Below are 26664 nucleotides of genomic sequence, written 5' to 3'. Positions count from 1 at the left end.
CAGCCCGAGACACACAGAGTAGCAGGCAGACCAGCAACCTCAGGGACTCAGGATAAACCTCATGTGGGGCTCTATCAACGGGGCCCTACTCCAGATATTCAGACACACAAAGACCCCAGAGTGCTGGCTGTTAAGGGGATACACTCTGGGAGGCAGCTGAAGGTGAGCCCAGCCCTGCCCTGACTGGACCCTTCAGCTCTGGTCCCCTCGGTCCTTCTGTCCTCATTTCCTCTGTCCTGGCCGCTAGGTTGGACCAAAATTCTTGTGCAGGATTGGGAGTACGTGTTCAGAGAGGAAGTGATTGCCCTTGAGTTTGACGCTGAACCGGAAGTAAAAATCAGATTGGCTGGTTCCAAAGCCCACCTTCTGCTCCCTGAGGGTCCCCAGGTCCTCCATGTCACCCCAGAGTTTACCTTTCAGCCAGGCCACGCTTTGTGAGGCCAGAGATGATGATGGGATCAAAAGGTTCTTCGGTGCCGGAGATGGTGATGCCCAGGGGTCCACCATAGCGCTTCAGCTCCACTGTGTAGCTGACCGCGCCTGTGCTCTCCTGCTCATCTAAGAGTGGACAGGCTCCTGAGGGTGAGGCCCAGGAGGGGGCAGGGCTGGGACCCACCCTGGGACCCACCCCTCCCCAGTCTTAGCACTCTCCAACCGCCTAGGACTTCATCAACCCCTCACACACCTGCTCAGGCACCTCAGGCCCCCAGCCTGCTGCCCAGAAGCCATGAAGGGAAGGAAAAAAAAAACCTACAGGAACATGGAACCAAGATTTGAAAACAGATTCACATGCCACCCAGAGCAGCTCAAGATTTATAGCAAGGAGAAGTGAGAGAAAAGGGAGGGAAAGAGGGAGGAAGGAGGAAATAAGGAAGAAGGAGGGAAGGGTAAAGAAGGGAGGAAGAGGAGGGAAGGAGGAAGGAAGGGTGAAGACAGAGGAAAGAGAGGAAAGAGGGAAGAAATGAAAGGAGGGGCCGAAGAGATGATTCAGGGGTTAAGAACACTTGCTGCTCTTCCAGAGGACTGGGGTCAACGCCCAATACCCACATATCTGCTCACAACCACCTGTAATTCCAGTGGTGCACTGACATTACATGCAGACAAGACACCCATACACATAGAAACAAGATGAACAAAAACAATAAATAAAAAGACAAAATAATTTTTTTTTTAAAAGCAGGAAGGAATAAGGACAGGAGACAAGGAGGAAGGAAAACAAAACTGACCACCAGTGGCTTCTCCGGGGTGAGGGTCCCACACTGCCTCTCGGACACCCCATTTACAGCACTCCTCATCACCCACTTCCGCCTCTCCCTCTTTCCTCTCCCTTCCCACCAGTTCAGGCTGCCTCTGCTACACTAAAGTCAACCCTGTAATCGGCAAGCCGCTCAGATATCAGCCCTACACATCTCCCAATCTGGAGAGCCGCACGGTGGCTCCTGAGGGCCCTGGAGCAGGGAAAAGGATGCCTACAGAAGTCCTCCCAGCGCCCCTCCCGCCCCAGCAGCTGGCCATCAGCCATGGCTCCTAGGCACATACCTGAGTTGTCCTCATCTTTCCGGATCTTCAGCTTTACCACGTCCTCACACTGGCGCAGGATCTGCACGGCATCTTCCATGGGACAGTGGTCCAGGCGGATATTGTCAATGGCCAGCAGCTTGTCGCCTGGCTCGAGGGTGCCAGTCCTGCATGAGTGGGGTGGGGATGGGAGGAGCCTGGTGCAGATGGGCGGTGCCCCACCCCCGCGGTCACACCCCTGCCCGTGTGGCGCCCCACCTGTGCGCCACGCTGCCCTTCTTGATGTCAGAGATGATCAGGGGTTCCCCTCGCTTTCTGCTGGCTGCTGTGGAGCAGGGGAGACAGGCTGTGAATTTAATCTCGAAGGGCCCCTGTTTAAGGTGGGGTCGGGAGAGGACACTGTTGGCTCCTGGTCCCATTACTTCCTGGCTGGGTGGCTGTGAGCAAATCAGCTCACCTCTACGTGACTCAGTTTCCTTTCTATAGAACGGGGCTGCAGCCCATTGTGGCGATGTCGTGAGATAAACCAGGTAAGGTGGCAAGAGGACTCACAGCTGATGGTAATGCCCAGCTCCACGCCACGCCTCTTGGGTAACTTCACGTGGAAGGTCCCACTGCTTGGGATGACAGATTCTGTGAACCAACAGCCATGGGTGACGCGAGACTCCCGGAGAACTCAGAGACCTGCGTCTTGCACCCACTCTGGATTCTCATGGGTCGGGAGGGGGTGATCTCAGAGAGTGACCGTTCCAACTCCACCCTGCTGCTTCCACCTGATGTAGGAGGAAGCTGAGGCCTACAGAGCTTGGTTCCAAACAGCTGGGTGCTGTCTTCCGAACAGAGACAGGGTGGAGGCCAGAGATGGGGCCTGCTGGCCAGTGTGGAACCCAACCTCGCCCACTTGGACCCAGGCATTTTCACAACCCACACCTCTGTCTTCTGCTGTTTGACAGAAGGGGAAACAGAGATCAGAGGGAGGCAGTGTCCTGTCCACATAGTGTAGAAATCCCAGGACCAGAGGCCTGACTTGCGTTGCCTGGAGTCCTTCATCCCCACTCTACGTCCCTGCTGCATGCAATCCACTCTAGGTCCTCCCGGCTCCTGACTCCATGTGGCACGCCCTCCTCCCTTGGCAGGGCTTAGGCATGCACTGTGCGTGGTCCCAGGGAGTATAAAAGGGGGAGGGGCAGGGACCCAGAGTGAGTGTGTGCAGCTGGGTGACCTACTCACCTGCCACATCAAACTCGATCTCCAAAACAACTTTGCGGGCCAGTGCAGCATCCCGCAACAGTTGGTTGGCTTCTTCCATGGTCCCATCCTCAGTGGCAATGCCATTGATGGCCAGGACACGGTCCCCCACCTGCAGCAGACCACACCTAACCCCCAGAGCCCAGTGGAAAGAAGAAGCCAGTGACTAGAACCCCAGATGTGGTGCAAAGTGGGGGCCCACTCTTAGCTCCCGGTCTCAGTGACTCAGCCCTGTCCCCAGCTAAGGGCTTGAGCTTGCTGGGCCTCAGTTTCTCTGTCTGTCCACTGGGAATGATACCATTGCCCTTACAATATACACAGAGTCCCAGAGGCAGACAGGTAGGCAGGGCTTACATACTGTGTGACTCTAGACAAGTGCACCAACCTCTCTGAGCCTCAGTTTCCTTAGCTGTAAAATGAGGCTGCTCATGGGGCCAGTACAGTGATTAAGAAAAGTATATTTGTGAAGCTTGGGCCCATAGTTGTGGCTCAGTTTCCCCAATGAACTAGAGCTCCCCAAATTGCAGGCCCACAGAGGCAATAGACTCACCTCTCAGCGGGGCTGTCAGGTTCAATAAAGCGCACCAGTGGTGGAGAGGACAGGGTCTCGGTGGCAAAGATGCCTCCCTGGAGCTGGAGGCCAAAGCCACTGAGGGGATCTCCACAGAGCACAACTTCTGTGGTCTCTGTATGAACGATCTGCCCGCCTGGCCCTACCGTGCTGGAGGCCAGTGACACTGTGGGACGGGGGCAGGAGGGAGGTTTAGATGAACACTGGTGAGCCCTCCTGGAGCTGCCCACTGAGAGTCCTCAAGAGATCTGGGAGCCAGAGTGGCAGGTAAGCAGGAGTCCTGGGGCCACCTGGAATGGGCCTGGGTTTCTTTGCCTGTGCAGGGACATTATGGCATCTACCCTGCATGACCAGTGGCTAAGAGACAGCATTAGGGACTATGATTTTGTAAGACAGAGGTTCTAGATGCCTGTATTATTTATTATATTACAGAACCCTCTTTATCCATAGGATATGTGTTCCAAGACCCCAGGAAATGCCTGAAACCATGGGTAGTACCAAAATCTACAGACACCCTGGACACACTCCACTATTATGAAGATTTACTTACAAACAAGTCTCAGGAAGAGACAGATTAACTATAGATAATAATAAAATATAATTATTATACCAGTATGTTCTCAAAAAATTACCAGAATCACTACTATAGCGCCTTTTGTTTTATTCTGAAAGAGTCTCAGCGCTCAGACTGGTGGTGATCTTTCTGTGTAGCATGACCTTGAACTTCTGACCTTCCCACCTCCCCATCCTGGATGCTGGGATTGCAGGCATGTACCACTGTGTCCATTTATTCAGTACTGAGGGTAAAATTGAGGACTTCATACGTGCTAGGAAGGCAGTCCACTGTCTGAGCTACACCCGAGTCCCATGATCATTGCTCTCTGGGTATTATCCAGTACAGTAAGAGTCACCTGAGAAGTGGACACCAGCCCATCTGACCACAGAGATGAGAAAGGGTGGCTGACAGTTGAGTAGTGTATCCATGAGAGATGTGCCGGGCAGCTCACATCTCAGGATGGACCAAGCGGTGCGGACGTAAGCTTTTCCTTTCTGTGTTACTCAGAACAGTGTACGATTTAAAACATACGGTCTTTTTCCAGATTTGCCTATTTAATATTTTTAGATTGTGGTTGACTGTGAGTAACTAAGACTTGGAGAGAAAAACCGGATTCGGGGCGGTGCTGTATTTTGTGCTCTATATTCTACATGCCTCTTTGCTTTTATTTATGCATCTGTGTGTGAGTGAGTGAGTGAGTGAGTGAAGGTGTCTGTAGATGCCAGAAGAGGGTGTAAACTCCCCCTGGAAGAAGAGTTACATGTGGTTGTGAGCTGCCTGTCATGGGTGCTAGAAACTGAACAAGAGCAGGAAATATTCTTAACCACCGAGACATCTCTCCAGCTCATGGCAACAGTTTTATTGATACACGATCCCCACACAAAAGCTGTCACGCATTCAGTGTATAATTTGATGGCTTAAAGCATTGTCATCTCCTCCTGAGAGACACCCCCTAGCCAGGTCTAGTGGTGCATGGCTGAAACCCAGCACTTGGGAGGTTGAGGCAGGAAGACTGTGCATTCTAGCCCAGATTGGGCCACGGAGTGAGACTTTGTCTCAAACCAGGAAAAGAAAGGAGTCACCATCTCCTCACCCATTGCCCCAGGACCTGCATCTTGCCCCAAGCAATCTATCCTCAATCTATTTCTGTCCCTCTGAATTTCCCTGGACATATCACAGAAATGATCTTATGTGACCCTTGGTGACAGGCATCAGACACCGAACACAGTGCTTCAGAGGCTCCTTTCTGTCATAAGTGGGACTCTCCAATGGGTGGCATCATTTTTGTTTAACTCCGTCCCTCACTGTACTTGGCTCGCTACCCCGAGTCTCACTCCCAGCCCCATCCTCAGCCACACTGGTGCCCTATGGGGACGGCCTCCAGCTTACAAGAGCTCCTGTGTTCTTTCCTTCGCTGCCTCCTCCGCCCGGCTGTGGTCCTGGGGCTCATGGGTCCTCGGGGCAGGGTGCTGGCGTTGGCACAGGGAAAGGCAGGGTTCACGGTTGGTGAGGAGAAGGGAGTTGAGGACAAGGCTGGGAAGACCAGAACACAGCCCTGTGAGCTCCAGCAGGACCCTATTCCCTTGCACAGGGGTGGGGTTGGAGAACCACACAGCCACATGGACAGAGACAGGCATCCTGTCTCCCCTTCGCCAAAGCCCCGTACTGTGTGGCCTTGGACAGTTCTCTTTCCTACTCTGGTTCTCCCTGACTAGGATTTCCACGGGCCTCTGGGGACAGGCTGAATGACGCGGGCAGCCCCTGCTCCAGTGTCTGTTCCCTCCCTGTGCATCAGACACCGCCCACTGGAAAGGGGTACCAGGACGGCAGCATTGCTGCAGCAGCGGGTACGTTACATCGGCTCTGGTTCTGGCCTCCAGGTGCCCAGGTGGGGGCCCTGCAGTGGCTTGGCCTCGGGCTGTGGCAAGAGGGGCTGCAGGAATCCCAGCGGTGCAGCTGCTCGCTCCTCTGTACTCTCACTGCAGCAGAGGGGAGAGGGAAGGATCGCGGATGTCTGGAGCCGTCTGGCAAACTAGTCCCCGCACACCAACGGTGAGATCCAAAACCTGTTTACTGCCCAAGCCAGCGTGGCACAGAACAGCCTGCTCACATGCATTGCCACCCACCATGCGCTGAGCACGGCACCCAGGCATCAGCCGCAGCAACAGGCAAGAAGGCCAGGCCATGGGCTCAGAGATTCCCCGCTGAGTGCTACCCACAGAAGCCTCTTCGGGGAGACTGAAGAGGCACAGCAGGCTGGTGATGTTCACAAGGCCCCTTAAACTTTTGCAACAGCGTAGAACCCCATGGGGTGCCAGAGATTGGCTGCCCCTTTTCCCTGATCCGGGTTCCTCTCTCGGCTATGTATAATGAGACGTGGAGAGTGGCTGCCTCCTCAGAAAGAGTCTCCAGGGCTCCCAGCCAGGCCCTTTGCAGACTTTAAGTTAACAAAGTTCGTCATGGGCCCCCACATAGTCCTTCCCACAGCCGAGTTTCCCTGCCAAGTGTGGCAGGCAGTTAGTGTACTAGCGTCACACAGTCCTCCTGTCAGCTCGAGGTTTCCATCCTGGAACTCTGGTGCCTCAGTTTTTTCTCCCTGCCCCATGCCAGGTTTAGGTCCCCAGACTTGTTGAGTTGCCTACCTGCCTCTGGGGGCTTGAGGGGCCGACGACTCTGGGGTGCAGGCAAGATCTCCAGCCGTACTTTCTCGGTCACACTGGCCAGGAGCTTGGTGGCCTCCACCAGTGAGCAGTGTTCCGTGCTAGTGCCATCGATGGCTAGGATATGGTCTCCAGCATGCAGGGCACCACTCCTGCAGGACAGGGGCCCAGAGGGGCTGGTCCAGCGGACAGAGCCACAGGTTGCCTCTGCCCTGCACACCCCTGCCTCACCTCACCTGTCCACCACGCTGGCTGGCTTGATTCGGTCAATGGTGATAGCTGGCTTGTTCCGGTGGGAGCCGGTGGTGAGAGAGATCCCCAGGGCAGAACCTGGGGTCTTGGCTATTTCTACCACCAGTGGGCCTGAAGCATTGGCCACCGTGTCTGGAATGATGGGAAGGGGGAAAAAAGAGAAAGAAGAGCTGTAGAAAGTAAATGTGTTCAGTGTCCCACCTGAACTAGCTCGGCCGTCCTTAACCCTCACTGCCGAGGAAGGGGAAGTTACATACAGCCACTAGCAAATCGGGTCAGGCCTCCATGGTAGTTCAGAAACACCCCCTATCTGCGGCACCCCAAGCATCCTGGTCTCATCAGCTCTCACTGACAGCTAGTCACTTTCTGGAGCCCTGTGGCTTCTACCTCCGCTTCTGTCCTGGTCTCTCCCCACTCCGCCATCTGTTGCAGGGAGGCTGGCCCCTCACTCTCAGGCCAAATATTCTCCCCCATCACCTCTGCACCTCCAGTTCATCCTGCCTGGAGCATGCGCAAAGGGTCACTCCTTCACTTCAAACCCTAGTTAGGGCCTATGCCCCAGGCTGCTTGTCTGTGTGCGTGTGTGTGTGTGTGGGGGGGGGGATTGTGTGTGTGTGCTCGTGCGCATGCGTGTGCGTACTCGTGTGCATGTGTGTGTGCATATACATGCACTGGCACTTCCCCTCTCTCTCTTTGCTCTTTTCTCTGCCATCTAACACACATTAACTTACTTAGTATGCTAACAGACATCCCTTCCCCAGAAGACCACAGAGTTCACCTGTATTGTTCCTGCATGATCCCCAGTGAGATCAGGAAATGCCTGGCACAGTCAAGAGGCTCAGAGAAGCTAAGATACTGGCCTAAGATCACACAGTACGAAGTAGTACTGAGCCTCTGGGACCTCTTCCTGCCCCGGCCCTTATGCTCAGACTCCAGCGCACCTGGGGTGGCCACGTCGTACTCCACCTGGAAAAGGGCCTCATGACTGCACTGCTGCAGGGTGGCGATGGCAGTGGCATGGCTGGCCCCATGCAGTGGGATCCCATCTATGCTGAGCAGTCTGTCACCCACCTTCAAGGAGCCTTCCCTGCGGGGGAGGTGAAAGCCCAGTCAGCTGAAGGGCACAGGGATGGGGCAGTGTGGGGAGGGAAGCCTGAAGGAGTCGGGGCTGAACAGACAGAAAGGGCACCTAAAATGTGCCAAGCTAGCTTTGATGCCCTCTACTACACAGCATGTCTGAGCTGCGGGTGTTCTTCAAGGCTACTCACTCACCTCCTGTACGACAGCCCAGAGAGGGTGCTGGGGACACACAGCATTAGAGAAGGGGTGGGTGGCATATAAATACCACGTTGCCCACTGTAGAGTCCCCTCCCATTGTCCCCACCCCTATTTTCTAGTAATGACTCCAGCCTAGTGACACATGAGCTTGGGAAAGAACTCAGCAGGGCTCCAGTCTGGGCCTAATCCCTGCCCTGGAATGTCACCCCTGACAGGTGCCAAAGCTATTCCAGGAGGTTCTATGAATAGCGACTCATGCAGGGCCTCAGACCAAGGACAAATTTAGATCTACAACAAGCCGGGTCCAGTCTTCTCTTAAAATGGTCAGGAGTCTCCTGCTCAGAGATGAAGGGTGAGAGGTCAGGGAACAGAGGCCGGGACATATTCCTATCCCACACCCTGTCCTCCCGGCCCTGATGGTCTGAGCTGGGCAGTCCTGGGTCATAAGAGGTTATACAGACGGTCCCAGCAACTGCCAGTCACAGGGGCCAGAGCACTTTGTCATAGGCTGAGTCAGGAGGACCCTGGGAAGAGGCAAGCTGGGGTCTCCCCTAGCCACCTCCACTGAATCTCTGAGTGACTCTGGGTAGGCTGTCCCCTCCTGGGAAGTGATGTGAAAATCAGGGCCTCAGATGACCAGTGTCCACATGGCTCACCTGTCTGCTGGGCCACCAGGTCGCACGTAAGTCAGGACCAATGGGCGGGACTTGTGCCGGTCCTCGTGGGCACCTCCTGGACAGAATTCAACAGGAAGCAGGAATCGCTTACCCACTGTTCCCCTGGTAAACAAAGTCCTTGACACCAGCCTGGGCTGCCTCCCTCTCCACAAGTGGGATGAGGGATAAGAAACACAATCCAAATCCTCTCAAATAGTGTGTGTCTCCTGTGAGCTCATCCACTCTTCCTTTTTCCTCGGTTCCTTGGTAACTCCAAACTCTGTTATGAGTCTGGCTCAGCTTTCCCCATCTCTGTTGTTGGGCTCTCATCAGTCATGCATACTTCGTTGCTTCTTATGATTTTCCACTTAATGTTTGACTCAGTGGTCCAGGGTCCTTTAAAGTCCTAAGCAAGGGCTACTGAGATACAGTTCAGGTAAGATCCTTGCTGCCAGGCCTCATGACCCGAGTTTGATACACTGGACCCATACATGCTGTGAAATGAGAGAACCAACTCCTACAAGTTGTCCTCTGACCTTTACATGTGTCATGCTGCGCACGCACACACACACACACACACACACACAGATATAAAGTTAAACAAACGGGTAATCTTTAAGCAAAATGTATGTCACATTAATGTGACAGAGAGCATGCACGGCTTCTCAATGACCTTGTTCTTGTCGTCTCAGCTCCAAGAAAGACTGTCACACTGACCTCTGAGAACAAAGCCAAAGCTATTGCCTTCCTTGTAGAGGGAGACATCCACTGTCTTAGAGATGATCCTCGGATTGTTTTCTGGAGCTATGGAGAAATCGAGGCCTCCTTTGAGTTTCTCTGCCACATCTCTATGCTGGTAGAAGTGCCCAAGGCTCGCTCCAGGAGAACCAAGCGACCAGTCATAGAGTCACAGCAACAGCTGACCTCTCTCTACTTTACAGGCCGAGGAGGGGGAGGCGCTAGGAGGTCCTCGTCTCTACCCACACCTGGTCCACCACGGACAGTGGAGAGGACTTGCCCATGCTCTTCAGGGCCATAGCAGAGCACAGGATGCAGTCAGACTGGGGGCCGGGCCAGGCTTGCGTCCAGTTACTCCAGTTAACATTTTAGGCCAACTTTGAAAATTCAGAACTGGGAGAAGTCCTAGGCCGCTGTGCTCAGTGCAGGTCAGTGGGATCGGGAGCCATGGGGCGGGGAGCAGGTCATTCAGTCCATGTCACCAGACCTTCCCTTCTACCCAACTATGCAAAATGACAAGTTTTGAGCAGGGTTCCACCACTAGGTGACAACCTACTTTATGCATGCCCTAGCCTGTGTGGCCAGCCTCCAGACATCACCCACCCTGTCTAGGTGATCCCCCAACCCCACCTAGGCCTGGACAGGGAGGCAGCTGTGTCCCCCTACGCCTGAGGCAGTGGACAGAGTTCCCCGTCCAAGGGCACCCACCGGGCGGGGGCAGCTCATACTCCACCTCCAGCACCACGCGCTCGCCCACGTTCTTCAGCAGGGTGATGATCTCGTCGTGCCGGAGCCGGGTCAGATGGATCCCATTCACTGAGCGGATGTAGTCGCCCACGTTCAGTAGGTCACTCCTAAAGCAGGAAAGCCAGAGTCCACGTTGGACCAATGCTAGCCTCTGGGTACCAACATTCACCCCACCCTCCCCTGGATCCTCAGAGTGGTCCTTCCTTTGCCCAAGGCCCACACAGCAAGGGGGTGGGACAGCACCTGTATAACCAAGGCCGGGTGTGACACCCAGAACTCCCCAGTCTGTCCCACTGTGCTGGCCTGGTGACAGCATCGTGGTGACATCTCTGACCATTCTGCATAAACCCAAAGAACAGCTATAGCGTCCCATCCACCACTCTTCTCTCATTTTCTTCCCGTGGACCTCTGCAGCCCTCTGATTGGTTCATCTGGACACTGGGGCCAACTTCCAGCCCTTGTTGTCTAAGGGAACATCCAGGACCGTGTTTACAGGGTGCTACCTTAGTTGGAAGCCTGGAGGGCTTCCTGGAAGCAGTGACTTCTGTGTTGCATATGGAGGGATGAATGGGAGCCAGGAGCATACTTTGTGGGGAAGGTCTTGCCTTGGTGGGGTGCTGTGGCCACAGGGACAGTGAAGGAAAGAGGCTGGGTCTTGAATCAGCCTCTTAAAGGCACCTTGTGGCAGACATCAAGCTCCTCACTTATCTGCCCCCCCCATACCCTGTCTACTGCCCCACACCTCTCACCTGGCTGCCAGGCCCCCAGGTCTCAGATTGGAGACTCTGGGCTTCCCATCCTTGTCAGTGCCTCCCGAGATAGTCAGGCCCAGAGTGCTGCCCTCACGCTTGATCAGCTCCACCATGGTGATGCCCCGGAACTCCTCTGTAGACAGACAGGAGGATGAGCAAGGAGTGCCTGCTCTGGGACCAAGGCTGGGGAGGTTAGGGCAGGGAGGTAAGCATTCAGCCACTTTATTCTGAGTGACATCTCCCTCCTCCACCAGGGAGGACCAGGCAGGGTGAGCGACCATACTGGGGGGGGAGCACAGTGCCAGCTCGTGTCAGTGCCCACACTTCATGAGTCACTGGAGTCCCCAGGGCAGAGCTCAAGGCAGAGTATAATCCACGGTACCTGGGATGCTCTGGCGGCGGCACACCAGGGCCCCGTCAGCCCCTGTTCCATCCTTCCCCGCTTTTGAGTAAGGCCCATCATCTGTGGGAGAAAGGAGGAAATGGGAATCAGAGACTGGCCCAGGCCCCATGTTCATCTTCTTTCCACTTGGGGAACTCTCGTACCTCATGTCGTTCCCCCGTTATACCTGGTATCCTGTAAAGGAGTGCTGGGGTTTTCTTCGGGGTCAGGAATGCTTGGATAAGGATCACACATCGGGAGCTTCTGGGCCCATCTAAGGCTGAGCATCTGACATGCCCATGTCACAGTGCATATTGTTATCATGGCTCATATTACCCAACTATCCAGAAAGGCAGCTAAGGCTCAGAGAGGGAGACTGTGTTCAGGATCACAAAGCTGAGCTTTATAATGTAGTTTAGAACCCAGGCCTGTTGGCCCTGTCCCAGGATCTAGATGCACACCTGGTGGGGCAGGCAGTTACCATAGTCTTTGTGAGCAGACCTGGCCAGTGCTTCTGTGTGCGTGTGTGTTCATATGTGCTTACATGCATGTATGTATATATATTAACGTTTTACAGATTATAAACCCCACTTATATGTAAGCCCACCAACCTCAGTTTTACTGGATGAAAAAAATCTCTCCCATTGCATCATCAAGTGTTGTTTCTCAGCCTCTCTCTCAGAATGCTTAGAAGACTGGGGCCTGCCACTCTCCCCAGATCCTTACCAGCCCTCTCATTTCCTGTCTCCTTATCTTCCTGGGACATGTCTCATCTGCACTGACAGTCATCTTTGGGAATTTTTTTTTTTAAAAGAGAGTTATTAGAGCATAGTGTGGTGGCCCAGGCTGTCACCCTACACCCCAGAGGTAGGAGCTCAAGGTCACCTTCAACTATATAGTGACTCCAAGGCCAGGCTATGCTACGAGGCTCTCACCAAAACAAAACAAAAACACCACGTCCTGATATTTCAGATATAAAGAAAATACAGTCAGCCCTCTGTCCTCACACCTGCAGATGCGACTATGAAAAAATGCTCAGAAAAAAAAAATGCTCCTATGCTGAACATGCCCAGGCTTTTTCTTCTTCTTCCATGAATTCCTAAGTAATGCAGGGCAGCAGCTAAAACCAGCGTGGACATTGTGCTGGGCATTTTAGGAAATCTAAAAATGAGGTAGCTTAGTTGTCCCTCAGCATCCGCAGGGATCAGGTCGATTCCCCAGTCCATTCGTAAAACAGTATGTTATCTAGACAGCAAGTACCTTCCGACCCAGATGACTGGGTAACACAATATGTAAGACAGTGGTGAAAAGAAACGGAATATGTTCAGGACAAATTTCTCCTGATAAATTTAAGTGCGGTTGGTTGGCCCACGGGCAGAGGGACAGTCACTGACTGCCCTTGGAATGCACACAGGTGGCACATTAAAAATAGCATTGTTTTAGGACGTGACCTAAGCCGTGTGACTTTTGCTATTCACAGGCTTTAGAAGCATCTCATGGTTTAGACTAAAGAAGGTGAAGGTTTCCATAGGTCTCAGTTGAGCTGTGGCCCTGGCCCATTTACTCTGCTGAGTGGCCAGGCTCCCTTTGCTTCCCCAAAAGCTGGCAAATAACCAGTTAAACAGCAGTTAAAGTAGTAACATTGTTAGGGCTCCTGGAGTGGGGTCCCCAGCTCTCTGTGTTCACCCTCCTCCCCTTGTTCACAGACGCCGCTGATGCAAGAGACACACCATTTGGTATTATGCCTCCCCATTACTGCTCCCTTGTACGTCCTTCATTATCTCCAACAAGACGTTTCTGAGCTAATAAAATTAGAAAGGCTGGGTCCCATCAGCGACGTGGCGTGCAGATGTCTCTAGTATTTCACCAGGACGATTCTGAAATTGAAATGCCTTATTCCAGGCAAATCAGATCCAGCCTCATAGGCTCCCTTCCCTCCTGAGCCGTGCAGGGGAGATGAGAGATAAGAGTCAAGGTTTATGTGTCTGTGGGGAAGGGTATGGCGGAAGGGTATGGTGTTTCAAGGAAGCTGAGGACCAAGTTTATCCAAACCAGAGCAGTAACTCCTTTGAAATGCATCTCTGAATATCTGTCGGTTAAAGGTAGAGATTTGAACCCTGAAGATAAAATAGAAGGAACTGAGAACTGAAGACCAGGCATCCCCAAGGCTGCTCTCAGCAGTCAGGGTTGTGCAAGCTAGCTGCTGAAGGAGGGGACTCTGTTCCTAGAGTGTCCCCGTGGTGTCCTCACAATCCATCTTTAAAGATAACTTCCCCTGCTTTCTTCATCCCAATATTCAGATCTTGTTCAGTGCTGAACTTGGTCATGGTAACTTCCATGGGGCAGCTAAATCACGTGGGTCCTCTAGTTCTAACAGTGAGAGGCCCCGACTTTATCCTTCATCCTGCTAGCCTTGGGCTCTGGCTGCCAGCTGAGAAGCTCCAGGTTTTGATGGGATGAGGTTACAAAACAGACAAATAGTATTGTGCACAGAGTCAGTAAACAGGGACGGGGAGACGGGTGGTTTAGAGGATCAAATGCTTGCCACGCAAGCATGAGAACCCGAGTTCAGGTCTCCCAGAATGCACATAAAAAGTCAGGGATGTGAGTGCGTGCGTGCGTGTGTGTGTGTGTGTGTGTGTCTGTGTGGAGAGAGAAAGAGAGAGAGAGAGAGCAGTTAGCAGAGGTCAGAGCAAGGCCATGCATTTCAGGTTGAGCCAGGGGCCTCCATTGGAGGTCAAGAGGTCACACTGGCTAGGAGATAGAGGCTTTTGAATCTAAGACCCTCCACCTTCAGCCATATTCAGAGTAACCCATAGGAATGGATATTATCTACTGATGTATTTTGGGGGGAACATCATGCCTCTTCCCATCCAGGACAACCTTGGGATGGGAGAGACTGAGGCAGAATTCAAACCAAGAATCAAAGCAGGGTCAGAACTGCCAACTGGCTGCATGCCTGATGCATTATTCTCTGTAGTGGGGGAGGTGTCTCCCTCACCGAGAACAGTAAGAAATTAAGGGACCACTTTATTTATAAATGGCTCCATGGGGTTTGGCCCCAAGCATCCTCCTTCATGGAATATGTTCACATTCTCCTGTCCTCTTGAATTTTTGAGACGGAGGAGGGGGAACTCCTGGACCTGGTAATTACATGCTTAGAGATGAAGGCTTTTCAAAAAACATCTTTCCCACCAATTTCGGCTGGAAACATGCATAAGAAACAGGGATATTTTTATCTGCATTTTTCTAGTCTCCTCCTTCCAGCAATGGGCAATTATAAGCACTACTTCAGTCAATCGGTGCTGCAGAAATTGCTTCAAAGGGAAATTCACTTCCGGGGCTCATGGGGAGCCAGGGCACAGGCCTGGACACCTGGTACTGGTTGCGGCAGTGAGGGGGGTGGAAGTGGAGTGGGGGGAGTCCTTTTTCTTTTTTCTCAGGCAAATTTTGCTGATCCTGCCTTACATCTCCCTCCCTCTGCAGCCCCGGGGAGCTACTGAACTCTGACAAAGGGAAAAGGAAGTCTGTCCCTTGCCAGGCTGCTGTGCCAGGGTGCCGCCTAAGTGGAGTGCCAGAAAGGGGGCACGAGGCCGGGGGTGCTATAAACTTAGCTGAGGCCTGGCATGTGCATCAGAGGCAGCTGAGCAAGCTGAAGTGAAGACCCCTTAGTGGGGCCCATGTGTTCCCATGACAGCTAGATCAAGGTTCCCCACTCCCAACTCTTAGATCATACTTTCCCAATGGTTCGTGAAGACTGAGCGAACAATTCCTGGAGAGTGGTTGCTTGGCATCACATCCCTGTCCAACCTTGAGTTGACTGCCAGGATGTGGAAGGCATCGTTGGTATACAGAGGGAAGGGTGAACTTTCGAGTCAGGCAAGCTTGGCATACTGATACACAGGGGGAGAAACTGAGGCAAAGAGAGAGTGAATACTGCCTCAAGGCAAAAGATGGGACAAGCTTTGTCCCAGGCCTGATTCTAAAAACTTCAAAGTCATTGCCGCTCTGTCTTGAAGATAAGGCTGAGTCCGAAGTGCCACCATCACTGTCATGTGAAAGACGGAGAATCCGAGGCACACAGAAGTTAATAAGGACACCTCAGCTCCTAGCTGCATTCAGGCCCAGGTCACATGGCTTCCCAGGGCATCTGGTCCTGCCTGCTGTCTCCCCTTCCTCTGGCCTCTCTGTTCCAAGAGACATAGTCCCACAGTGACACCCCTATCCCTGAAGGACTGCATCAACAGACGGTTGAGATGTGGGCTTTGGTCTCCACAGCCAATAGACCTCCAGGAAGCCAGCTTTCCACAGGCAGAGGCATGGGATGACAGATGAGACAGCCACGGTACATTTCAGTGGCACCAGCCCAGTAGCCACACATCAAACAGGAAGCCTCATTGTGCAATGCCAAGGTGACCAGAGAGAACGAGGATTGACAACCCTGCTGAGCTCTTCCTCGGCCAGCCCGCTGCAAGCATCCACACAAGCTTCTCAGTGAACTGAGAAGCAAGGGGGCGGTCTCACTGGGGGTTGTGTAGTGGGGAGACTGAAGCCACAGTTGGGGTGCTGCAGAACACCCTGGAACCAGGTGTCCCTGACCCAAGGGGAGTTCATCCTTCTCTCCTAGCTCTAGTCCCTAGCAAGAGCACCAAAGACCTCAAGTGAGGATCCAGGAAGTGCTGGCTAGGTAGGGCAAGGCTCCTTGGAGCCATGACTAGAATCACTCCTCCCTGTGCCTAAAAGACTTCCCAGACATCCCCAAACCGCTTCTTCCCTCCTGCAGTAACCTGATGAAATGTCCTCCGTTCAGGGAGGTCATGCTCGTGAGTCTGCAGTACAGACTCATCCCAACACTTCATGATGTCCCTACCAGCTCTTGCCATGGTTTCCTCAGCACTCGACATTATCAGAAAGGCCTCACTGTGCTTCAAGTAGGGGTGGCGGTGGGAGTGGGGGTAGGGCTTTCTAGCATTCTGCAAGCACCTAGCTTTGGAACTCAACCCCCATTTGTGAGTGAGGAGAACGGCCATCAAAGACGCATAATGCGTGGCCAGAGGCCAGGAATAGGAAGGGGTTCAGCCTGGGTGGAACCCACCTCTCCCTGGCTCCAGGCTCCTGGCTGTCCCCCAAGTGGGTGGCCTCTAAGGTTCCCCCATGGCTATAGCCAGATCTAGAAGTGGTTCCGATGAAGCCCCCGAGGAGGAGGGTGCCAGCAGGGATTGTGCGTACACTCTGCCTGGCAGCCCCTGGTGACAAAGACATCTTTGTGGTCAGGAGTCAGAGGACCGTGCCTGTCCTTCAGGCAGGAGTTCGAAGGCAGTGTGTATGTGCTGGGATGGGCGGGAGGTGGGGCTCTCAGCCAGTTTAGTATATGTTATCATCCATTCTTTAGATACCCTGGAGGCTCCCAGGAGAGAGCCTGGACAGTCCCAGGATAGACAGAGGAAAGATCCACTCGGGTAGAGTCCATCCAGTCCAGTCCACAAACCCCAATCCCAATCCCACTCTCACAGAGGCCTCAGCCCCAACCACCCCACATCTGCAGTGTGGACATCTAGGCAGTGACCACCTGTGGGCTGCCTTCCCTTGCTTAGAAGAGGCTTGGTCAGCGAGAGGCCCTGCGGTTGGTTTAGCGATGGGAATGGAACCCATGTCGGGCCCTGAGACTTTTGAGGCAACTATTGGAAATAGGCTCTCTGACATGAAGCCCAGTGATTAAGAAGAAGGAACAGGAAAAAAGGCTGACCTATAGAGGAACAGGGAGGGGATAGGGAAACAGAGAACACCTAGATTCTGCTGTTCCCCCATGTCAACTAATACTGATGCACGTGTGATTGTGAGGTCCTATGACCTACGGAGGAGATTCTCAGGGGCTGCAGTGGGAAGCAGAAGCATCAGAGTTGAAACTAGAGAGCCTAGGAGGGGTCCTGAGAACTCAGGAGCTAAAAGCAGACTTCAGGCTTAGCCGCTCCCTCCTGGGAACTCAGTGTTTGAGGCAAATCAGGAGAACGCCAGAACAGAGCCCCTATTAGAGGTGGAGGCCCAGAAGCCAGAAGACCAGGGCACGGGCTCTGCCAGGGGTGGAAGCCTAAAAGAAGAGAGTGGGGTGAAAACCCAGCAGGCTTGGCTTTAAACCAAGCACAGAAGTTCCCCCGTCCCCAAAGCCAACTGTTATAACTGAGATGTCCCTTGAAGGAGACCTGTGGTGCCCAGTGGCACAGGCCCTTGAGGGGTGTGTAGACTGTGGAAGGAGCTGGGAGCACTGGAGGGTGCTGACCCTAAGGCACAGAGAGCAGGGTGGCGCACACTATGGGGGGGGGGGTCAGGCAGGCTCAACAGGCTAAAGTTAGGAAACAGACAGCTGGACAGAGACAGGGATCACTGTACTCACCCCACATCTCCTCCCCACTCCACCACCACCACCATCACCACTGAGGAATGTGGCTGCTGGGCCCCACCCCTCTTCTGAGCTCCAGAGCCCAGGGCCCCCAGAAATCTTGACAAACCCTTGCCTTGGGAAAGGCTCAGTCCAGTGGACAGCCCCATACTCCCAACAGCTGGCAGCACTACTCGTTCCCCTGAGGAAAGAGGGGCAGCCTCCCTGGGTTTCCGGCTGAACACCCTGTAACCTGTGCCCCAGGGACAGCCCTGGGAGGCAGCGTTCCAGTGACAGGACAGCTCCAGAGCAGACAGCCCTCAGCACCTGCCTGGCTAGGGATCCCATGCCCTCTTTCCCACCCAACTTCCCAAGTCCCTATCCCCTAGAGTGATAGTCCCATTCCCACCATCCAGACTCCCCTCTGCAGTGCTCAGCTGGCGTGGTGTCTGCATGCTCCACCTACCTGCCTCGGCAGGGCTGTCCCGGTTGAGCCCACACAGCATGTCTGCAGTCTCTGCACTGCCCACAGCTCCTAGCCACACACCAGGTCCCTCCCTCACCCTCCCAAGGAGGGGCCCAGGAGCTCCCTCCCACTGGCTGGGCATAGTCCACCCACTGCAGCCCGCTCTCTACTTAAAGGGGACAAGGCTTTCAAGACGGTGGCTCCAAGATGAGTCTCCGAGGTCCCTTTAGCCCCGGGGCATATGGCAGCACCCAGGCTCTCAGAAGAGCGTGACCCTGGGTCCTCCCACAGTATACGGGACAGAGGGTTCTACTCCTAAAATGTCCCAGAGCTTTGGTCAATGATTGTCCTCGCAGAGGCTCAGGTTTTACATCTGGAAAAAAGGACAGGACTTTCTAAACTTTATCCTTGTGAGGAACAGATTTCATCAGGACTGGCATGGAATTCCAGTCATAAGTCGTAAAGTACAGCCTCTCTGGCCATGTCACCCCTGGGCACCTCTGCAGGTGTTCATAGTCCTCAGGACCCTGGCACTGATGCCCTCACTTTTCTCTCTGGCATGTGGGATTTAGGGACCATGAACTTAACAGCCTACTATACACAGTGTCCACAAGCTTTACTTGAAGACTGAGCATGCCAGGCCGAGGATCTTCCACCTCTGAGCTTGATGGACAGAGGCAGCTGGACATGAGCTGCAGTTGCAGCTGGCTGGCTTCCCCTTGCCTATCCCAGCTGGGCCCCAGTCCTGCACACTGATATGTCTCCTTCATTCAGGGATTGGGATCAAGCAGGAAGATCCTAATGTAGCCTCAGGAACCCCCCCTCAGGTGTGGCAGCGGTACCTACTCATTGTTCCTGCCTCATTCCACTCTCCCAGGGCTACGCATGGGTACTGAGAAGTTCAGAGTATTCGTGACACAAGGCACCAAACGGGCTATCTACAACCTGTTCAGCTGCACAGTACATCCAGCTGAATGCAGCGGAGATTTAGATACAGGGTCCTTGCTCCCAGGGAACTCTTAGCTGCTCAGTTACTATGGAAGTCACAGGTTACCCCAGACCAACTCTGGTGGCACTTTCAGATGAATCCACATTCGCTACCTACAGGCCCAAGTCTACCCTGTTCTCACTTCCAAGAAGGCCTTCCTCATCAGGTAAACTTGAGTAGAGAGGAGGATGGAGGGTCTCATGGGGAGGGGGAATGGGAGGGCACGGGCACTGAGAAAGTTCCCTGGACCAGCTCTGAGGCCAAGGTCAAAGATCTAGGAGCATTGGGAGAGTTGGTAAGAATGGAAAAGATGGGCCTGAATCCCATGTAAGTGAGTCGTACCAAGCAGAGAGCGCTCAGGCTCCATGTGGCCTCTGCCTGGAAATGACAAGGAGGGACTGGCCATGAAGACATGAGCCTTCACCAGGACACAGAGGACTGCCTGGGCATCTGAACTCCACGCTAGTGTGAAGGAAGCAACCATAGGTCCTCTAGCAGAGCCCCCCCCATTTGCAGCCCCACGAGGATAGAATGGCAAAAGATACACAGGCGTCTGGCATGCCGTCTGCCCTTTCTTTAAGAAAACATTTATTTTCTTGACAGATGCATTTCAAGAGTGATTCTGATTGGCAGTGGAAGCTCAGCTGGAGCTCTTCGGCTCTTTGCTGCTCCTTTGGAATTTACCTTTGTGGCTGAGAAGCCCTTGGAAAGGTCACCCCATGGATTAACAGGAGACTGTTGTGCTGGGCACCGGGGGGAGGGGGGGCAGACAAAACTAGACAGGAAGGGAAACAGGTTGGGCCTCTGCCCTGCCCCCCTGGACCCACCATATATTTTTATTTCCTTTTATCTGTGCCTATGTGAGGAAGTGACGGTGGGTCAAAGGGGGTCCAAATGTGAACTCGGACACAGAAAGGCTAAGCAACTTTCTCGAGGTCACCCAGACGATCTGGGCGGAGCTGAGTCTCCACCCTAAGAGTCTGAGGTCTGGGACTGCTCAGGATTTCAAGGGCTGGTAAAGAGGTTTGGGGATGTAGATTGTGAGCATGTAGCTATCTGAAGCAACTCTGAGGAGGTATTTGAGCCTGAATTAGAAGTAGATGTGGAAATGAGAAAGCAGCTACCTTGTGAACCTGTGAACAAAGTCCTCCTGAAAGATGAGGGAGAAACAGCAGATGGAGCCAGAGGAGGTCACATCCTTCCAAGTAAGGTCTGAGGATGTCATTCACACCACCACTGGGGACTTGCTAGAAAGAGTGGCCTCTCTGGCCAAACCTATTTGTTAACAAATGCCTCTGAAGTCTCAGTTTGCTTTCTTCCTGCAGGCAATGGGGGAGTCACAGATGGTTGCAGGGAAAGAGGGCGAAGAGCCTTTTCCAGGAGCTCAGGCATCTTGGAATGCTGCTGAACCATCCCACCTGGGAGCCAAGTGCAGACCAAACTGCTTCTGGGACCTGCTCCAGCGACCACCCCTCTAGCCCAATTCTGCCAGCCCCAGGGAGGCAGAGGAGAAGGGGACAGATTGTAGGGTGGATACAGTGGCCAGGAGCCAGGCCTCCTGCAGTTCCCAGAGATAGCATCTGACACACGGGGACAGCACGTATGGGTAACCCTGGAGGGTGGCTCAACCACTGAGCGGGCAGGAGACTCAGCGTCTCCAAACCCAGAGGCTGTGTGTGATGATCAAGGGATGGTTTGCTTACTCAACTTCTCTAGTCTCAGCTTCCCAAGCTGTAGAATGGTAGCATAAGCACTTATCCCAGAGTCTGGGAATACCACTGAGACAGGAGCAGGGCTCCTCACAGGCACCCTGGCCCTGCAGGTGGGATGATCCCTGGTGTCCTCATGCTGATGGACTCCCAGAGTGCCCAGAGACCCAGGGCATGACCACAGTCACCAACAGTGTATGGGTTCTGGGACAGAAGTCCAGGGACTTCTCCACTCTTAAGACTGCACTGTTACCCCACCAGATGCTGCCCTACCTTGGACTCTGGGGTCCAGCACAGTGAGGCCAAAGCAGGCTCCTTCTTTTGCACAAACCCCCAACTCAGGCATTTCATTCCATTGCTGACAACTGAGATACCTGTACTAAGGGCCAGGGAAAGCATCCATCCATCACCCACCGAGCACCTCACAGCAAGGCTGTGACATGGACTAGCTGCTCTGCCTCTGGATGGTCAAGCTTCATCACTCATGAGCTGCAAGTGGCCCCAGATGTCACACCTGCAAGGGAGGAAGGTGGGGACCCTGGTTGAGCTGTTCAGACTATGATAGTTCTGCTGTGACTGGCTCTCCCCGTGGGGCTGGTCCCAGACCCTCCCTCCTCACAGGCCTCCTGTGCCTGCAGGTGGAATGTTCCCTGGTGTCCTCAACTGATTGACTCGCAGGGTCCCCGGAGATCCAGGTGTTGTGACCACAACAGCCAGCAGACTTTACAATGGGAACCTGAGACCCAGAGGGGCCTTAGAGGCCCCTCAGCACCGAGCTATGCCTGGCCCTTTACCCTTTCTCTCACAGTCCAGGGCTGAGCCCACTGTGACACAAGCAAGCTATGTCCCCAAAGCCATCCAGCCCCTCAAGTGACAGGCGGAAATTAAGTCTGGCAGGGAGGAAGGCTGAGATGGCAATAGAGGACAGTGAGATAAACCCTTTATTGCTGTGGGCTTGAGTGGCTTCCTTCCCCCCCCCCCGCCCTCAAAACGGGGGCAGCAGTCCCTTGTCTGGAGCCTTTGCATCACTCCTGCTAAACAGTTCCAGAAAGCGGGGCTCTGGGGAAAGCAAAGGCCTGCCTGCCATTCTGCCGGCCACAGGGCAAGGGAATTGGATGCAATCTGGCTATGTCACACCTATTCAAGGTGTCCACGTCCTGCCAATCTCTGTGGTCCCCCAAGGTCAGTGTTACTTATAGACTCACCTGCTACTTGTGCTACAGGCAGCAGAACATGAAGGATCTCATGGGCTCAGGGTCTCATGAGGGCAAAAAGCAAGACATAATAGCCAGTGAAGAAGGACCAGGAAGAAGAAGGTTCCAGAAGATTCAGAAGAGCCACAGCTGACCCAGGCAGAATGGGAGCCACCCATACCAACCCCATCCAGTGCCTTCTGTGGAAGTCCCATGTGGGGACAGGAGACCAAGGTCACAGTGAATCCTACATCTCCCCTTCCCCAGGACTAAGGGGTGAGCCGAGGCTGGAAGCCAGACCATCTCTCAGCAGCACTAACCTGCCCAGAGTGCCTGGAAGCACACAGAGGTGTTCCCATTGGTTCATGTTCTGTGTACTCAGTACTGTGAACAGAAGGATCTCATGTTCAAACGGCTGGCACCCTCGCTGCACCTAAGGAGTCTCTGGAGACCAGGAAGGGTCAGAGCACCGTAAGCCGGAGCCTGGCTATGGTAGAGGCAACTTCCACAGGTTCCCTCTCCCATAGGCTCCCTGCCTCCCTTGAAGTCAGTAATTATCTCCCTCCTGGAGGGAGAAGGAAGGCAAGAGGGTCTGAAGACCCTCAAGTAAGAGCTTCTCTAAACCCCAGACCCCTCCTTTAAAATGTGGATGATGAGGTGTGTGCTCCTGTGGGGTTTGGTTGAGGGGTTCGAGTGTGTGGTATATAAAGATGGCTGGCATAGGTTTGCACATCCGCAGTCCTACCCCCACTGCAGTTTGGTCGTCCACTCAGGACTTCACTAAGCACATTGCACCCCACTCATCATATTCACTAAACACATTGCACCCCACTCACTCATCACATTCACTAAACACCTCGTATTTCATTCGGAGGACATTTACATTTAGTACCTGTCAGAAACTAAGCTGGATTTGCTGTTTCTGTAGTGAGTGAAGCAGGCATACTTCCAAAGCTCCCCAATGAAGAGAGACCAGAGAGGAATCAAGAAAAAAGCACTTTTGATGTTGTAACAGACACAGGAATGATGCTGAGCGGGGAACTCAGGGCAAGTGGTCGAGAAGAGCCCCTTGGAGCGGGTGATCTTTAGGCTGAGACACAGATGAGAAGAAGGTTCTGGGCAGGCAGGAGGATCATGCTTCTGGTGGCTCAGGGCAAACGAGATCTAGGACCTCAGGGGAGCTGGACTGTGCCTTAGTTTGAAGGGAGCCATAAGGGGGTATGCATATTTCCAATGACAGCCACATATGGTACAAGAGATTGGATGGCTTGGGGATTGGGTGGTGGACCAGAGGGGAAAATGAGTCAGATGCCTCAGAGGCCAGGGACTTGGAATCCAGGCCCCTTCTTGCTCCATGCCTCATTCTTCTCTTTGGGTACATTAAAGTCTTTCTCATGAATGCCAGTAACATAGATTTGGAGACCTGCCAGACAGGAGAGGTTAGAAAGTGGGACCAGATGTAGGGGGGCATACATTTATAATCCCCGCCCTTAGGAGACTGGAGAGGGATTGCCATGAATGCAAAGGCAGCCTGGGCTAGACAGCAAGACCTGGTCTCCGATGAAAAGAAAGGAGGGGCTGGGGGAGACTGGGAGTGTTGCAAAGAAGGAAGAAAGAGGAAGACAGGGCAGAGACAAAGGCTCCGTCCACTGGAAGATAGAACCCGAGCTCCTGCTTGACTCTCCTGCACAGCAAAGGTTATGATGGTGGGGGATGGGAGGAAAGCAGGAGCCCTAATGGGTGTTTACAGGAATCACCTGTCACCCTGTGTTCCAGCGCCTGGACAGACCCCTGGATTGTACAACATCTACATCCTCCTCAAACCTGGCCCTGGGAGTCTCCACTGATGAGGACGCAGAGTGAGGTTCTGCCTTCCCTGAAGGGACCCAACAAGGCCACAGAGCCTGGCAGCCTGCAGCTCCCTGTACAGACACAGAGCACCTGTGTTCTGAATGGAGGGACCTTGTGCCCTCAGAACCTGGGGAGTAAGAAATAAATAGCCTTCTCCAGTGGCATGTTAAGAACTTTCCTCTGTGGACACTGGGCAGCCATAGAAAAGTGTAGAGGGAAAGAGGTCAGCTAAGGGTCTTAGATAATAACTAGATGGAGAGAGTCCTGGGAGCAGGTGAAGACATTAGCTGACCTTAGTCAATGATCCCCATCCCCGCCCATTCTCCGGTCCTTGGGGACCACTTTGTCCGTGTAGAGGAACTTGGGACCATCAGCCTCCCTCCATACCTGCCCTTTTACTACCCTTCAAAAAACATCAAAACTCGGATCATGTCAACATGGAAAAGATATTAGGCCAGGAGTCGAGAGATCTAGGTTGGAGGTCCAGCCAAAGCTCACCAATGGCCTACTGTGTGCTAAAAGTGGAACACACACTACAGCATCAGCATCTTTCTCGTGAATCACATTCAGGGGTGCACAGAGGACATAAGCCCACAGAGGGGAGGTGGGAAGGGCATTCTGAGTGGAGGGGATGGCCAGTATAGAATGTGGGAGGTGACCAGAATGTCTAAGGGAAGCCCTCACCAGCATGACTGGGTCTGAGGTCAGGAGCAGGCAGGTGTGCTGGGAAGATGGGTGTAGGGTAAAGGGCACTGAGAGTGTCATCTCTGGCACCATGATTACTATGTAGGTAGCATAGGGGAGCCAGACTCCAGAGACCACTTCACTGCACTCGGAAGGACAGGAGCAGCTGCTTTGCGGGGGAGCACTTGGACATCTGCATTTCACATCTGGCTGCTGGGGGCAGAGAGCAAAGCCTGAGAACAAGATGCTTGTGGAGGAAGCATGCACATCTGGATCAGCCAGGGTCCTGCCTCTCACCCCTGCATCTGTCCAAGAGTAAATGCCCAGAATTGGGACCAGAGGTCAACATTTATTGAGCACCTACTGGATATGCCATACTACATGTATGGTGCCTCATGGATTCTTTTAAGAGCCTCATGAGGTGGGTACTGCTGCTTCTATTTTATTAAAGAGGAGAAACTGGGTCCCAGAGAGGGGAAAGGTGGGACGCAGCATGAACAGCTTGGGTGTTTGAGGATCAGAATCAGATGCTTCCTTCTTGGGTCCTCTATGAAGATACATTCCTCTGCCTAAAATGTTCTCATTCCCATCCTCACTCCAGCGTCCACCTGTTCCTCTCAATAGCCAGCCCACCGCACTAGCAGGTTCTCCCTGCCTTCTTCCAGTCTTCCTTCCCTTCACTGGCCCTGCTTTGTCCTCTTAGTGGGAGATCCTTCACTTCTTCGCGCCCAGAGGCTCCACCTGCAGAAGTGCCAGACCAGCGTGGTTGAGTGACTAAGACATAAATAATTAAGATGCAGAATCTCAGAACCACTGTCATTCTAGAATTTCCATCCTATGAGGGACACCTCCACAGACAGCTCACTTCCTTCTGGATGGCCGGCCTTGCACTGGAGCATCTAGTGAGTGAGAAACACTTTATTCCTCACTGGAGATAAAGCAGCCTCTGGCCTGGCAGTAAGAGCCACAGTTTTCAGTTGGATGTGGATTCACTAGCCCCTCTGTATGGCTGGACCAGGTGGTAACCATTCACCTGCCAGTCTGAGACCTCCTCAAGGGAGATTCCTCACCATCAGGGAGGAAGAAGCAAGCAGAAGCATTGGCCATGCCAGACAGACATCTATGCCCTGTGGCTAGTGGTAGAAACAAGGGGAAACCGAGGCTGTGAAGGAATGAAAACACAAGCTTGCTCACCAGCTACACCAGCTGGCTTTTCCCAGCCCCTCCATATTCCAGACTGTACCTCGCCTTCTGTGGCATTACCTCTCCCTCCATGAGGTTGGGATAACAGCTCCATTTGACAGGTGAGAAAATGGGCCTGGGAAGACCATGAACTAAGTCACACTTTGATGTACACGTGAGCCTCAAAGGGCTTCGCTGGGCTGGCATGGCCCCACCTGGTTTTGTGGACTTTGGGTGGATTTGAACATGGAAAGAGAGCTCTGTAGTTGATGATAGCTTATGGCTGCCGTGTGAGGATGTGGGGCCCTCGCACCTATGTGAAGGAGTATCTAAACCTGGAGAGGTTAGAAGGTCTTGTAGGAACCATTGTCTGAGGCAGGGGCTGGAGTCTGGGATTTCTGGATCATTCCTGATGCCGATAGGTGAGGGTCTCATACTCCAGTTATGGCTCTCCAGGAGTGTTCTGAGTGGAGGGGTTCGAACTTGGGCAAGCCCCCCCACCCCGCACTCTCTCTCTCTCTTCTGGCACAAACATTTTGAGAGAGTCCAGCTCCCAGCCGGAGCAGCATAGTCTCCCAGGCATGCCTGTCCCTCATACTCTCTGCCCTCTGGGTTTTTCCACACCTCTGCTGTCCTGTCCCCCAGGAAGCTTACCTACTCCCCAAGGTCTTCCTGGTGACTGGATGCCCACCTTCCTTCTGGCCTAACTAACTCCAAAAGAGCTTGGGGTCAAGGCAAATGGCAAGGAGTAAAGAGCATTGTGGGGCCGTCCAGGAACTCTGAATTCAACCTGGACACCCTTGCCTCTGACTGGTTGGATGTCTTTGAGTAGACATGTGTAAAATGGGGTTCACATG

The 26664-nt window shown here is 53.4% G+C and overlaps 1 protein-coding gene across 3 annotated transcripts in view; it reads right to left on the bottom strand.

Moving 5' to 3' along the window:
- Positions 1-26664, bottom strand: part of Grip2 (glutamate receptor interacting protein 2) — an 82380-nt gene that overhangs the window by 11931 nt on the left and 43785 nt on the right. Inside the window, exons 2-17 of one of the 3 annotated variants that reach the window (XM_057774403.1) lie at positions 11359-11439; positions 10974-11109; positions 10186-10331; positions 9457-9543; positions 8740-8815; positions 7747-7892; positions 6790-6937; positions 6536-6729; positions 5750-5872; positions 5283-5426; positions 3317-3503; positions 2749-2894; positions 2071-2151; positions 1777-1843; positions 1540-1685; positions 414-558 (exon numbers count right to left, since the gene is read on the bottom strand). In XM_057774403.1, the coding sequence (XP_057630386.1) occupies positions 414-558; positions 1540-1685; positions 1777-1843; positions 2071-2151; positions 2749-2894; positions 3317-3503; positions 5283-5426; positions 5750-5872; positions 6536-6729; positions 6790-6937; positions 7747-7892; positions 8740-8815; positions 9457-9543; positions 10186-10331; positions 10974-11109; positions 11359-11439 (2053 nt within the window). Of the gene's footprint in view, positions 1-413; positions 577-1539; positions 1686-1776; positions 1844-2070; positions 2152-2748; positions 2895-3316; positions 3504-5282; positions 5427-5749; positions 5873-6535; positions 6730-6789; positions 6938-7746; positions 7893-8739; positions 8816-9456; positions 9544-10185; positions 10332-10973; positions 11110-11358; positions 11440-26664 lie in introns of all 3 variants that reach the window. The other 2 variants (XM_057774411.1, XM_057774420.1) reach the window with 2 other exon arrangements.

This window comes from Chionomys nivalis, chromosome 1 (assembly GCF_950005125.1).
Source record: "Chionomys nivalis chromosome 1, mChiNiv1.1, whole genome shotgun sequence".
Classification (NCBI taxonomy): domain Eukaryota; kingdom Metazoa; phylum Chordata; class Mammalia; order Rodentia; family Cricetidae; genus Chionomys; species Chionomys nivalis.
This window is presented reverse-complemented; position numbering and strand designations above follow the sequence as displayed.